Below are 14,953 nucleotides of genomic sequence, written 5' to 3'. Positions count from 1 at the left end.
CAAGCATGATGATGGCATGATGTTCCCAAAGCTCCAGGCTTCCCCTCCCGTCCTGCCACAAGGTGCTCGAACTTATGTTTGTCTTGTGATCCTAGCACTCTGAACCTGGGCACTCCCCATAATCCTGGAGAAACAGCTATTGCAAAATATTCAGATGAAATCCTGCTATTCCAAAAATTCTGTCCATATTTCTACTACTAGGCAAAGATAATTGTTTTCGTCTGACACGCTTTTGTTTAACTGATTTAGTTTATATTCCACACACAACTTAGAGAACTTTGAGAGAACAGTCTATAAGAGTAAATGTACACTTATTCTGCAGGATCTCAAATCAGCAATCCAAATGTTAACTTTTTCATTATCTACACCCCATATTTCCCAGTTGGACTACCAAATGATACTAAATTGAGCAGTGTTTTATGTTCACTTGGAACTATGTTGAGATTGAACATTCTTATTGTTAGCTTAGACAGATGAGGTTACAATTCAAAAGTGAAAGGACAGCTTTCTTAGGGCATAAAATCACCCATAACTTCATTGATCTACAGTGTACTTTATCTGCAAGGACATAGCTCCTTTACAGAATAGAAATAATATTGCTGGTACAGTGAAATTGCAAGATGTTAAACTCAGTGGACTCAAAAATTGTGTTAGTTATTAGCTATTCTAACCAGCAGAATAGAAAATCCAATAGAATGATTCCTACGAGAATCCAAAATTCTGAACTGGTAACTCTGGATTAGCTAGATGTAACTTATTTTGTGATATGACTGCACTAAATAATCAAAGCAAAGCTAAATCTCGTAAAAGTGCTGGGAAAGCCAGCATTTGGTGGACATCTTTTTATTAGTATTCAACAATTGAGTTTGTTAACCATTCTGAAACACAAGGTAGAAACCTTGTAACAGTTTGACAAGCAAGCATTCTCTTCAGCAAGGAATGAGGTAGCTGTTTATTCCAACACTGATGAAGCTCTGCTGATATAGTCCAAGATATTCTGGACACTGAACACTTCCACTTGCAGTCCAAACCAGGAGGAAAGGAGATTTACAAACACCTATAGATATACTGGAATTTTATAAGCAAAAAATAAAAATTTTGATGACAGGGCAGACTATGTTGCACTCAAAGACAACAAGCAGAAGAAAGAACTGAATTTTTTCAGACCTAACTCCAGACATTTTTCATAGCCTTTTACAAGGTCAGATCATTGTAAGGTGTGAACAAATAGACATTGTTTCCACATTTTACTATGTTTTCATTTGGGAATTTTTTTAACAACACTGAATAATTATTACCACATAAATCTGTTATTTACACATACCTGCTTCATTGTTCCTTCCCAAGAAATGATACTGAAGAGCTTACGCAGTGGCACATTGATGGCTGCAGCCAAAGCATCCAAGAATAACTCATTCTCTATCTTCTCACCAACTGTAAAATAGATAGCTGGCCTCCAGTGGACCTACAGCACCAGGTAAAAGAGATGCATTATAGTATTGATGTTTTTTGTCATTATTTATTTCCAGTTTATTTTCATAAGCCCCTCCTATCTATGATTTAGAGATGCCAGTGTTGGACTGGGGTGGATAAAGTTAAAAATCACACAACATCAGGTAATAGTCCAACAGGTTTGATTTGAAGCACACTAGCTTTCGGAGCGCCGCTCCTTCATCAGGTCCTATCTAGGCTGCTTTAAGTTGACAAATGCATTTCTGTCTATCAGTACCTCCCATTTCTTCGTTATCTACTAAGTCCCCCTTCTCACTCTCGAGGGAACCAACACTCACTTTAATTACTCTTTTCCTTTTTAGATACCTTGTGCTATTTGTTTTTAAATTTCTAGTTATCTTCCTCCCATACTTGAATGTGTTTCTCCTGGTTAACCTTTAAGTTACTCTTTGTCATTTGTTGCATTCTGACCAGTCATCTGATTTGCCACTCACGCAGCACGGTGGCACAGTGGTTAGCACTGCTGCCTCACAGCACCAAAGACCCGGGTTCAATTCCCGCCTCAGCGACTGTGTGGAGTTTGCATATTCTCTCTGTGACTGCGTGGGTTTCCTCCGGTTGCTCCGATTTCCTCCCACAGTCACAAAGATGAGCAGGTTAGGTGAATTGGCCATGCTAAATTGCCCGTAGTGTTAGGTGAAGGGGTAAATGTAGGATTTATGGGTGGATTGTACTTTGGCGGGTGGACTTGTTGGGCCAAAGGGCCTGCTTCCACACTGTAAATAATCTAATCTCTCATCTTTGTGCAATTATATGTTTTTTCCTTAAGTTTGATGCTATCCTTACCTTCTTCAGTTAATCACAGATGGTGTGTCACCCTCTTGGATTTTTTCTTTACTAGAGGAATATACTTACTCTAAGTGTTCTGAAATATCACTTATGAATGTGTGTTGCTGCTTCTCTCCTGACTTACTTCCGAGACTAAGATTGTGGTTCACTTCAGCTTTCATGCCACATGGTTGCTCTTCTTTAATTTTAAAACACTAGGCTTATTCCCCACACTTATCCCTTTGAAACGAGATGTAAACTCAATCTCATTATGATCGCTGCAATTTAAGGGTTCCTTCATTCAAAGGTCATTCTGTCATATTGCACACATCACATCTAGCATTGCTTTGTTGTCTGGTCAGCTCCAGAACAGTTATTCTAAGAAACTAACTCAAAAGCATTTAATTCCTCACCAAAGCTACTGTTGCCAACTCTCATTTTCTAGTTTACATATTGAATAAAATCACCCATAAATATTGCTATTGTTTTATCACGAGCCTCCTGGATACCATTTCCTACATTATGGTTACTATTCAGTAGCTTGTGGATCATTCCCAAAGTGACTTTTTTTTACGTATTATTCCACAGCGTACACCCAAATCAATCCTACATACTGATCTCCTTGAACTAAGGCCATCTATAACTATTGCCCCAATAACATTTTGATTATGACCTCTACACCTTCACTTTAACCTAGCTTCTTATTTTCCTAATTGTTCTATACCCTTAAAATTCAGACTCCAATCCTTTCCATCCTGCAGCTGTGTTCAGATGCAGATTTGTCAGTTTTATTGTTATTTTTGTAGTTATCTTTATGTTAGATACTCTTGATTGCTGATATATTCTTAGGCATTTTTTCTCTCTGTGCCTTCCTGCTGTTCTCTGACCTTCATTTTCCATATTAGCATTTTTCACTCCTGCCTTGACTGTATCCCTTGATTTGTTACACTTACCTGAGTTTGAGCCCTCATCCCTCTTCTTTAGTTTAAAGCCATCTTTACTTCCCGTGAGCAATGCTTCACTTCTCTAATCTTATTCATCCTATGCCAATTTGCAAGTAGCCCAGATAGTGATCCAAAGATTATGACCTTTAAGGTTCTGATTTTCAATTTAGCACTTGATTTCTCATACTATCTCATCATAATCTGTTTTCTAGTTCTACATATGTCATTGGTACTGATGTGAACCATGATTACTGAATCCTTCATTTCCCACTGCAAGTTTCTCTCCAGGCTTGAACAGATATTCCACACAGTGGGACAAAGCAGAGAACTCAGTCATTTCAACTCATGCTTTTTGCTATGAAAAAAAGGGTCAACACTACCCCCATCTCCCACAACCCCTCCCCCCAACAGTCCTATCCCTACCACCATTACATACCTCAGTGCCCCTACTGAATGACTTCCTTTATAATGATGCCATAGGCAATGAGCACATGCATTTGAATCCCTTCCTCACATCCAAATAAGGTGAGAAAGCTTCAAAACTGTTAAACAACTGCAAAATTTGAGGCCACTGCACTCCAACTATTTGGGTCCCTTTATCTATCTCATTTGAAGTCAGACCCTCCTATTGTGTGTGGGAGTGGTGTTGGGAATAGATCAGTGCAGGGTGGAGCTGGTCAGGAATGGGCTTGGTGGAATAGTCAGATTGAAAATGGGCAGAATTGCAGTCAGGTTAGAAATCAGCGGGAGGGAAATCAGGATATGATTAGGCTACAGTGGAGTCAGCACTTGGCAAGGGAGCTGAGTCAGGAATGGGTCAACATGGGAATTGGGTTGGGTTTTGTCTGGAGTCAATCAGGTATTCTGGTCAACATCAGGGCCAAGGAGATTATTTTGTCTCGGATGGGCAGTATGGTGGGTTTGATCAAGCATGGGGGCCAGTTGATTTGTATTGGTGCATAGGTTAAGTTGAGCTGTGTCAAAGGGTTATTAGAATTAGGTTGGGGCGAGAGGTGAGGTGGGGAAACATTTGGGTTATGATAAGGGATTAGGGACATTGAGTTATGTCGAGGGGTTGGGAGAGCTTGAGTTATATCGTGAAATGGAAGGGAGTTGAGATGTGACAAGGGGTTGGGTGAGCTGAATTGTGTGAAGAGATGGTTGGAGAGTTGAATTAAGTCAACGGGTAGGAGAAGTTAAGTTGGGTCGAGGATAGGGTGAGTTAATTCGGGTCAAGGGGAAGGTGAATTGAGGTGGGTCAAGGATTGGGTGAATTGAACTCACCTCAACACAGAACTCTTAACCAAGTCACGACATGCCACATTGAAAAAAAACACTTACAAGAAGCAAAAAGGCGGATGTGGAAATCATTATTATTGGCAAGACAAAAAGGAAGTATTGAAGACAAGTTTCATTCCTTAATCCACAGAACGTGATGCAATGAAATGGACACCAATATGTATTATTACAAAAGCTAGAATGTGAATAATGTTTGCTCGCTCAAGGATTGGGTGAATTGAATTGGTTAGGTGGAAGTTGGAGGAGTCTGGCAGCGGCAAAGGTTGCAGGGATTTAGGATAGCTTGAAGGGCAAGGGGGTTTATGTTCGGTCAAGGGGTGGGGGATATTGGGCCAGGTCAGATTTGTCTTATTTGTGAGCTAGTGTCTGCACACTATAAGTCTCAGTGTATTGATTGTGTTTTATCAGACTTGCAGTGTATTTGAAACTAAAGCTTTGATACCTCAATGAATGTCGTCAGAATCATGCACCAAAATTTCTAATTGACAGTGAGATAGTCACTTTCTATCTCTACAGGTTTTATGTCAGAACTCACCTCAACACAGAACTCTTAACCAAGTCACGACATGCCACATTTAAAAAAAACACTTACAAGAAGCAAAAAGACGGATGTGGAAATCATTATTATTGGCAAGACAAAAAGGAAGTATTGAAGACAAGTTTCATTCCTTAATCCACAGAACGTGATGCAATGAAATGGACACCAATATGTATTATTACAAAAGCTAGAATGTGAATAATGTTTGCTCGCTGAGCTGGAATATACATTTTCAGACATTTCATCACCATACTAAGTAACATCTTCGTGAGCCTCCAGACGATGCACTGCTGATGGTTCCTGCTTTCTATTTGGGTTTCTTTGGATTGGTGACCTCATTTCCTACAGTGATGTCATTTCCTGTTCTTTTCCTCAGGTGGTGGTAAATCGGGTCCAAGTCAATGTGTTTGTTGATAGATTTCTGGTTGGACTCCAACCGGAACTCTATTAACAAAAACGTTGACTTGGACCCGATTTATCACTCCCTGATAAAAAGAACAGGAAATGACATCACCATAGGAAATGACATCACCACAGGAAACAACATCACCAAACGAAAGAAACCCAAACATGTAAACAGAAAGCAGGAATCATCAGCAGTGCTTTGTCCGAAGGCTCACTGAAAATTACCAAGTGTAGTGATGAAACATCTGAAAATGAATCTTCCAGCTCAGTGAGCAAACCTACATCCAGAACCTCAATCTGAGCTACAAATCTTCTCAAAACTCGTTAACTAGAATGGGAGCTGTAGCACAGTTGTCTCCATATTTATGTTTGCTCTATTTACATTTTGTGTAATCTAGAGTTCAAAGCAGATACATTAAAAAGGTTTTGGACATGAAGAATAAAACAACCTGGTTATCTACCATCATTGTTGTTGCCTGCAGCGAGTACAGAGCACATAGTGTCTTATGTGGTGATATCTTGACAACAAAATCTTAATATTAAGCTCACCTCTTCAATCGGAGCTGCCAGCAGTGCTGGCTCCCAGGCTTTGGGGATTGCTTGTGGTTCCTTAGCTGGTTTAGGTTCTTTTGCTTTCTTTGAAGGCATCTTTTACTCTTTCAGCTTGACCTCGTGAATTACCTTTCTGTCCACTGACATAATCTAAATTTAAAAAGCATAATTTTAAAATAAATCTATTGGGATATGAAGCAGCACAAATGCAATGATCCCACACTTTTAAACATTTGGAAGCATTTTCAAAGTATGTGCAGAGGCTCTGATTTCAGGCTGAAGAAGCACATTTTCTCAGGTTCACATTTGGTTTATATCTATGATGGACTCAATGATAAGTAGTGAATGCAGTATTTCAGAAAAAGTGCTGATTCTCAGTCATGGGATCTGGTGAGCCCAACGATGTACAAGCACAAAATCATCAATAGGCTTAAACTTAATTTATTCTAATTTTAATACTTTCATTAAGATTTGCCTAACTCCCTCAACCTACTGATCAAACAAAAGTATTTTGTGAAGCAAGCAGAAGTGAACGAAACAATGCTAAACAAATTCTTACTAACTTAAAAAGTGAAAGACTTGATGCTGAACACTCTTCAGGAGATGAATCTGAAAAATGTTCATTGCTCCTTATTGAACCCTTATGTAGCCTGGTTCAGGAGTTCTGTACTCTGCCACTAGGTGGTACTGCAAACTGTCTCTGTAATTCAATATAAAGCAGTGGATTGCATCAATACTACTAGAGCAAATTTAATCTACTTTCACTATTCATAAAAATGTAATAGTCAATGAATATTCAGGTATTGCAAATTAGACTAAAAATGAAATGTCTGTGCACTGAAATGATTTTGTAAATTTTATTTCTTCCTTCTTGGTATGTGGGTGTCACAGGAAGGCATCAATATTCCTGGCATCCAGTGTAGCAAGACCACAATTAACAGAAAATACAATTGACAGAATTCATGGCACTTGTTTATCAATATAATACCAATACTAAAGTATTTGACAAGGTCCCTCGTGATAAACTGATCCAGAAGATTAAGTTGCAGAGGATCCATGGTAAGTGGCCAAAATTGGCTTGGTCATAGGAGACAGAAGGTAGTTGCAGAGAGGTAGTTTTCTCAATGGAGGTCTGTGACCAGTAGTGTTTCGTAAGGAACAGTGGGGTGGGACCTCTACTGTTTGTAATATATGTTATCGGCTCAAATGGTCTGATTTGTAAGTTTGCAGATGATATGAAAATTAGAGGAGTTGTGAGGAAGGTAATTAAATGGTACAGCAAGATTTGGACCAGCTGGGCAGAGAAATGGCATAGGGAGTTTAATTCAGACAAGTGTGAGGTGATATATTTTGGGAGTTTAAATGCAAGAGGAAAGTATACAGTTAATGGCATGGGGATCTTGGACGTCCAAGTCCACAATCCTTAAAGTGCAACGTAAGTGAATAAGGTGGTAAAGTCTGTGTATAGCATGCTTGCCTTCATTGATTGGGGTCCTGAGTATAAAAGTTGGCAAGTCATGTTGCAGTTGTATAAGACTTTAATTAGACCACATTTTGAGTATTGTGTACCATTCTGGTCCCCAGTAGGAAGGACTTGAAGGCTTTGGAGGGGGTGTTGCCTGGAAGTTTCAAAGAAGTATATAAAATTATGAGGGGCATGGATAGTCAGAGTCTTTTTCCTGGTGTGGAAATATAACATACAATGGGGAAATAATTAAGGTGAGAGGGAAAAATTTAAGGGAGATGTGTGAGCTAAGTTTTTTTTCACAGAGCCTGGTAGCTGCCTGCAATGCGTTGCCAGGGGAGATGGTAGAAGCAGATATGTTAGCAGACACATAAACAGATTGGGAATCGAGGGACATGGACCATGTGCAGGCAAATGGGATTAGTTTAGAATGACATCATAATCAGCACAGATAAGGGTGGGCCAAATGGACCTGTTCCTGTGCTGTACAATTCTATGATCTATGTAACATAGACCCTCATATTTATCTCCCATCATCACTGCTGGCAGGAAATCACTGAACAGAAATAAAGTTTGTAGGAAAAATGAAAAGATGATCAAACTTCACAAGTCACAAGTCTAAATGAAGGTAGTCTGACAGGGAGAATCATTGAAGTGACTGACCTGATGGTAAATAAAAAGAAAATAAATCATAAAAGTTGGCAGAAAACAAGAGAAGTTGGCAGCGGACATGCTGATGCCAGAGCTGACTGTTGAAAAAAAGCAAAATGTCAACAGATGAAAGGTAGACAGAACATCAGGTAACAGAAGTGACAGGGAATTTCAGAGTGCAGATTGTGACCCAGACAAGAGAAACAAAAGTTACAACAGACGCCAGAAAAAGCTTATGAAACTTAATAGAAATATAGAATCCCTACAATTCAGCAAGAGGCCATTTGGCCCACTAAATCTGCACTGACAATCTGAAGAGCATCCCACCCAGACTCAGCGTTCCATCCTATCCCTATAACCCTGCATATACCATGGCTGACCCACTTAATCTGCACAAGCCTGGACACTACAGACAGCTTATTTTAGCCAATCCCTCTAGCTTGCATATTTTTGGACTATGGGAGAAAAACCAGAGCACCTGACAGAAACTCATGCACATAGGGGATAATGTGTAAAGTCCACACAGACAGTTACCCGAGGCTGGGATTGAACCCAGGTTCCTGGCGCTGTGAGGCAGCAGTGCTAATCACTGAGCCACCCCAAAGTCCTTGATTGAAGGATGTGATTAAGGAAGCTTTTTCTGGCTGAGGTGACAAAGTGGAAGATTTCCCAATCACATGGCCAATGATGTAAATCTACCCATGCCCACATTATGCATTTTTCCAAAAGTTCTCACTATAGTTGTCGTCATTGACAATCTTGTTTCTGAACACGCTTTGATATAAACCTAAAGAGTAATTGGAGTGTAACGTCACTGGCACTGTGTTATTAATTTGTGTGAAGAACGGTTAAATATTGAGAGAATCTGTGTTGCAGAGTCATTACCATCAATATAGATTATAATTTATTTATTGTCCCGTGTAATTTGTTACAAAATACAGTGAAAAATGTTATATAAGTCACACTTACCACTGACATTTATTTGCAAAGTTGCGATATTAATATCCCAACTCTCCCTTTCTTTTCTCAGTTTTCAATTATTTCCATGTAAATACATGCTTTCTCTTAAGTTATGTCCCATTTAGGTGTTTTGTTGCCTCTCATCCCTGTCCCTGTTTTCCTCCCGAAGGCTCATTGCCTCTTCATTTTACAGAGGTATCAAAAGTAAATGATAAGTTAACAATGATATAATCTCCAACTAATCACAACAACAATAATGGCTTGTATTTTGTGGTCAATGGTGTAGTTAAATTATTCCCCAGTATTCCAATTCCACTTGCCACCTACTCTTTTACCAATTGTCTCACTTTAGTCTCCTTCTCTTTCCCAGTCCCCTTCTCGAGAAATAGAGGATAACGAAAATGATAGTAAGAGTTAGGAACTAAGTTAATTGATATCAGCAGGGCAAAAGGACTAGAGTCACAAGAGACAAAAAGTTGAAAGTCCTCTAGGTATCATGACCCCATCTTAGGAATCTAAAAGAAGTAGCTGTCAAGATAGCAAATGCATTGATTATGACTTTCCAAAAAGCCCTGGGATTCTGAAACTGTCACAATAGATTGGAATCAGCAAATGCAATGCAAGTTTCAAAAAGGACAGCCTGAGAAAACAGGCAAGTTAGCCTGACATCAGACAATGTAAAATATGAAATCTTTTATCTTGGAAGTCTTAACAATGAATTTAAAAGATCATAGTATTATGAGCTTTATAAAATAGTACATATTACAACAGGAAAATCATATTTGATGAATTTAGTTTAGTTTCTGAAGATATAACAAGTACAGTAGACAGAGGGGAACTGACAGTACAGATCAAAAACAGGGAGTTAAGATAAATGGGGCACTTTTAAGCTGACAAGACCTAACTAGTGAATTGTCACAAGATTCAGTACTCAGACATAAATTATTTACAATCCATATTAATGGCTTAGGAAAAATAATACTATTGCTTTAGATAGCGATCTAGAGACAATAATTTACAGACATTCGCTCTTGATACAAAACTCGGTGGAAATGCAAGCTGTAAACGAGATATGAAGAAGCTGCAGGACAGACTAATGTCAGAAAGTCTGAGGTTATTCACTTTTGTCATAAGAATTGAGCATAGGAGTTGAGGCAACATGCTGAGATTGTACAGAACGTTGGTGAGGCTACTTTTGGAATATAGTGTACAATTCTGGTCACCCTGCTATAAGAAGGCATTAAATTGGAGAGGATTCAAAAACGATTTACCAGGATGTTGGCAGGACTGGAAGGTTTGAGTTATAAGGAGAGAGTGAAGAGGTTGGTACCTTGTATGCTAGAGCGTAGGGGGATGAGGGATGACCTGATAGAGGTTTATAAAATCATTAGGGGCATAGATAAGGTCTATAGATAACAGCAAAGGTCTTTTCCCAAGGGTTGGGAGTTGTAAACTAGAATCATTGAATTCCTACAGTATGGAAGCAGGCCATTTGACTGTAACTCTATTAACAAACATATTGATTTGGACCCCATCTACCAATCTCTCAGAAAAAGAACCAAAAGTGATATCCCCCACCACAACAGACCAAAACATTTAAATAGCAAGCAGGACAGAACACCAGCTCTTCATTGGAGGCTCATTGATGATGTTACTCAGCATGGTGACAAAACATCATAGAACAAATCTGCCAACTCAGCAAGCAAACTTACAACCTGATCCACAACCTGAGCTACAAATCTTTTCTAAAATCACAAGTAACTTGTATATGCAGCAAGAAACGAGGAAAACAAATAGTACGTTGGTCTTTTTTTGTGGTCATGAGTTTGAGTACAAGAAATACAATGTTGTTGTGGTTCTGTTCGCTGAGCTGGAAGTTTTTGCTGCAAACGTTTCGTTCCCTGGCTAGGGAACATCATCAGTGCTATTGGAGCCTCCTGTGAAGCGCTGCTTTGATGTTTCTTCCGGTATTTATAGTGGTTTGTTCTTGCCGCTTCCGGGTGTCAGTTTCAGCTGTAGTAGTTTGTATGTGGGTCCAGGTCGATGTGTCTGTTGATGGATGTTCTTGCCGTTTCCGGGTGTCAGTTTCAGCTGTAGTGGTTTGTATATGGGGTCCAGGTCCATGTGTCTGCTAATGGAGTTTGTGGATGAATGCCATGCCTCTAGGAATTCCCTGGCTGTTCTCTGTCTGGCTTATCCTATGATGGTAGTGTTTTCCCAGTCAAATTCATGTTCCTGGTTGTCTGAGTGTATGGCTACTAGGGATAGCTGGTCGTGTCGTTTTGTGGCTAGCTGATGTTCATGGATGCGGATTGTTAGCTGTCTTCCTGTTTGTCCTATATAGTGTTTTGTGCAGTCCTTGCATGGTATTTTGTAAACTACGTTAGTTTGGCTCGTGCTGGCTATTGGGTCCTTTGTTCTAGTGAGTTGTTGTCTGAGTGTGGAAGTTGGCTTGTGTGCTGTTATGAGTCCTAAGGGTCGCAGCAGTCTGGCTGTCAGTTCTGAGACGCTCCTGACGTATGGTAGTGTGGCTAGTCCTTTTGGTTGTGGCATGTCCTCGTTCCGTGGTCTATCTCTTAGGCATCTGGTGATAAAGTTGCGTGGGTAGCCGTTTTTGGCGAATACCTTGTATAGGTGTTCCTCTTCCTCTTTTCGCAGTTCTGGTGTACTGCAGTGTGTTGTGGCTCTTTTGAATAGTGTCCTGATGCAGCTTCGTTTATGTGTGTTGGGGTGGTTACTTTCATAGTTTAGGAATTGGTCTGTGTGTGTTGGTTTCCTGTGTACCCTTGTGGTGAATTCTCCGTTGGGTGTTCTCTCTACTAACACGTCTAGGAATGGGAGTTGGCTATCCTTTTCCTCTTCTCTCGTGAATCGTATTCCTGCGAGTGTGGCGTTGATGATTCGGTGTGTTTTTTCTATTTCTGTGTTTTTGATGATTACAAAGGTGTCATCGACGTATCTGATCCAGAGTTTGGGTTGGATTTGTGGTAGGGCTGTATGTTCTAACCTTTGCATAACTGCCTCTGCTATGAGTCCCGAGATTGGTGATCCCATGGGTGTTCCGTTGATTTGTTCGTATATCTGATTGTTGAATGTAAAGTGTGTGGTGAGGCACTTTACATTCAACAATCAGATATACGAACAAATCAACGGAACACCCATGGGATCACCAATCTCGGGACTCATAGCAGAGGCAGTTATGCAAACGTTAGAACATACAGCCCTACCACAAATCCAACCCAAACTCTGGATCAGATACGTCGATGACACCTTTGTAATCATCAAAAACACAGAAATAGAAAAAACACACCGAATCATCAACGCCACACTCGCAGGAATACGATTCACGAGAGAAGAGGAAAAGGATAGTCAACTCCCATTCCTAGACGTGTTAGTAGAGAGAACACCCAACGGAGAATTCACCACAAGGGTACACAGGAAACCAACACACACAGACCAATTCCTAAACTATGAAAGTAACCACCCCAACACACATAAACGAAGCTGCATCAGGACACTATTCAAAAGAGCCACAACACACTGCAGTACACCAGAACTGCGAAAAGAGGAAGAGGAACACCTATACAAGGTATTCGCCAAAAACGGCTACCCACGCAACTTTATCACCAGATGCCTAAGAGATAGACCACGGAACGAGGACATGCCACAACCAAAAGGACTAGCCACACTACCATACGTCAGGAGCGTCTCAGAACTGACAGCCAGACTGCTGCGACCCTTAGGACTCATAACAGCACACAAGCCAACTTCCACACTCAGACAACAACTCACTAGAACAAAGGACCCAATAGCCAGCACGAGCCAAACTAACGTAGTTTACAAAATACCATGCAAGGACTGCACAAAACACTATATAGGACAAACAGGAAGACAGCTAACAATCCGCATCCATGAACATCAGCTAGCCACAAAACGACACGACCAGCTATCCCTAGTAGCCATACACTCAGACAACCAGGAACATGAATTTGACTGGGAAAACACTACCATCATAGGACAAGCCAGACAGAGAACAGCCAGGGAATTCCTAGAGGCATGGCATTCATCCACAAACTCCATTAACAGACACATGGACCTGGACCCCATATACAAACCACTACAGCTGAAACTGACACCCGGAAACGGCAAGAAGATCCATCAACAGACACATCGACCTGGACCCCACATACAAACTACTACAGCTGAAACTGACACCCGGAAGCGGCAAGAACAAACCACTATAAATACCGGAAGAAACATCAAAGCAGCGCTTCACAGGAGGCTCCAATAGCACTGATGATGTTCCCTAGCCAGGGAACGAAACGTTTGCAGCAAAAACTTCCAGCTCGGCGAACAGAACCACAACAACGGACACCCGAGCTTTAAATACAATGTCTTTCCTACAATCATGTGGGGCTTTGGTGAGATCACAGAGAGTGTTCTGTGTACAGTTTTGGTCTCATATTTAAGAAAAGTTCATTAGACTGGTTCCTGTGAAAATGAACGTTGTCTTAATATGAGAATGAACATTAATTTGCTGTACCTTCTCTGGAATTCAGAAGAATAAAAGGTAATTTTCATAGAAATATGCAAAATTCCCAGTGATATTGACAAGACAGATACTCAGATTTTGTTTCTTTTGGCTGGTGAATTGATAAATGGGGAACAAGCTAGGATAAAGGACTGGTGATTTCAACTAAGATGAGAAGTTTCTTCACAAAGAATTGAGAATGTTTGGAATTGTTTGCTTCAGAGGGTTGTGGATGTTCTGTCAATGAGTACAATAAAAACTGACATCAATAGATTTTTGATCTGTCAGGAATTGAGGGATACAGTCATGGTCATACAGAATCGTCGAGCAGACTCAATGCTCTGAATGGTCCACATCAATGATTACTCCTTCCACAGGCCACCCACCATTTCAGTCTCCCCCCTTTCACCCACGAATCCCTCCCTCATCCCTTGCTGACCCCACTGCTCCTCTCCCTCATCCCTTCCCCTCCCACCATCCCTTCCCCTCTCAGGCCACCGCAGACCCTCTCCCCCTCTCTCAGATGCTCTACCTTCCCTCCTCCACTCCACCCTTCCCTCTTACTCTTCTCCCTTACTCAGCCTGCCTCCCTCCATCCCTCACTCCGCACCTCTCACTGTTCCTACCGGCTCTCGGCTTCTCTTCAGTCTTGCAGTTTCACTGTTTTCTGTTCCCCTGGCAACCATCATAGCAACCGCCTCTCCGCCCCCCTCCCCCGAGTGTCAAGGAGACGCTCAGTGCCAAGATGGACAGAAAGGGAAGCGTCCATGTTCGCCTCCTGCAGCAGCGCCACCCCGCGGTGTCCCGCTCTCCGTGGTTTGCACAGTCCCTGAGCCGCACCATCCAGCGGTGAACGCCATGTATTACAGCTGAGGGAAAAGTTAAGCATCACACAACACCAGGTTGTAGTCCAACAGGTTTAATTGGAAGCACACTAGCTTTCTGAGCGACGCTCCTTCATCAGGTGGCAGTGGAGGGCTTAATGCTAACACAGAATTTATAGCAAAAATTTGCAGTGTGATGTAACTGAAATTATACATTGAAAAATTGTCTGTTAAGCCTTTCATCTGTTAGAATACAGTGATAGTTTCACTTCTTTCATGTGTAAAAATTTTTTAAAAGTTGCATTCTCGGGTTAGCTGTTAACCATGGTGATAGCTAAACAATATCTCCAAATCGTGACAGCTGAGTGGAAAGCTGACTGCGAACTATTAATAGTTGTACAGTATCTTCCACATGTGCCAAAACCGTTAGATTCTCTGGCCATGTTTCTGGTTTCTCCCAGCAGTTAAATTAAAAAGATGCCTGATATATATTTGATCCATATT

General features: G+C 40.9%; 1 protein-coding gene across 1 annotated transcript in view; it reads right to left on the bottom strand.

Moving 5' to 3' along the window:
• Positions 1-14,301, bottom strand: part of spag17 (sperm associated antigen 17) — a 225,401-nt gene extending 211,100 nt beyond the window's left edge. Inside the window, exons 1-3 of the mRNA XM_060832789.1 lie at positions 14,236-14,301; positions 6,016-6,168; positions 1,325-1,465 (exon numbers count right to left, since the gene is read on the bottom strand). Of these exons, the coding sequence (XP_060688772.1) occupies positions 1,325-1,465; positions 6,016-6,114 (240 nt within the window). The 5' untranslated portion in view covers positions 6,115-6,168; positions 14,236-14,301. The remainder of the gene's footprint in view (positions 1-1,324; positions 1,466-6,015; positions 6,169-14,235) is intronic.
• Positions 14,302-14,953: the final 652 nt, after the last annotated feature.

This window comes from Hemiscyllium ocellatum, chromosome 12 (genome assembly GCF_020745735.1).
Source record: "Hemiscyllium ocellatum isolate sHemOce1 chromosome 12, sHemOce1.pat.X.cur, whole genome shotgun sequence".
Classification (NCBI taxonomy): Eukaryota; Metazoa; Chordata; class Chondrichthyes; order Orectolobiformes; family Hemiscylliidae; genus Hemiscyllium; species Hemiscyllium ocellatum.
This window is presented reverse-complemented; position numbering and strand designations above follow the sequence as displayed.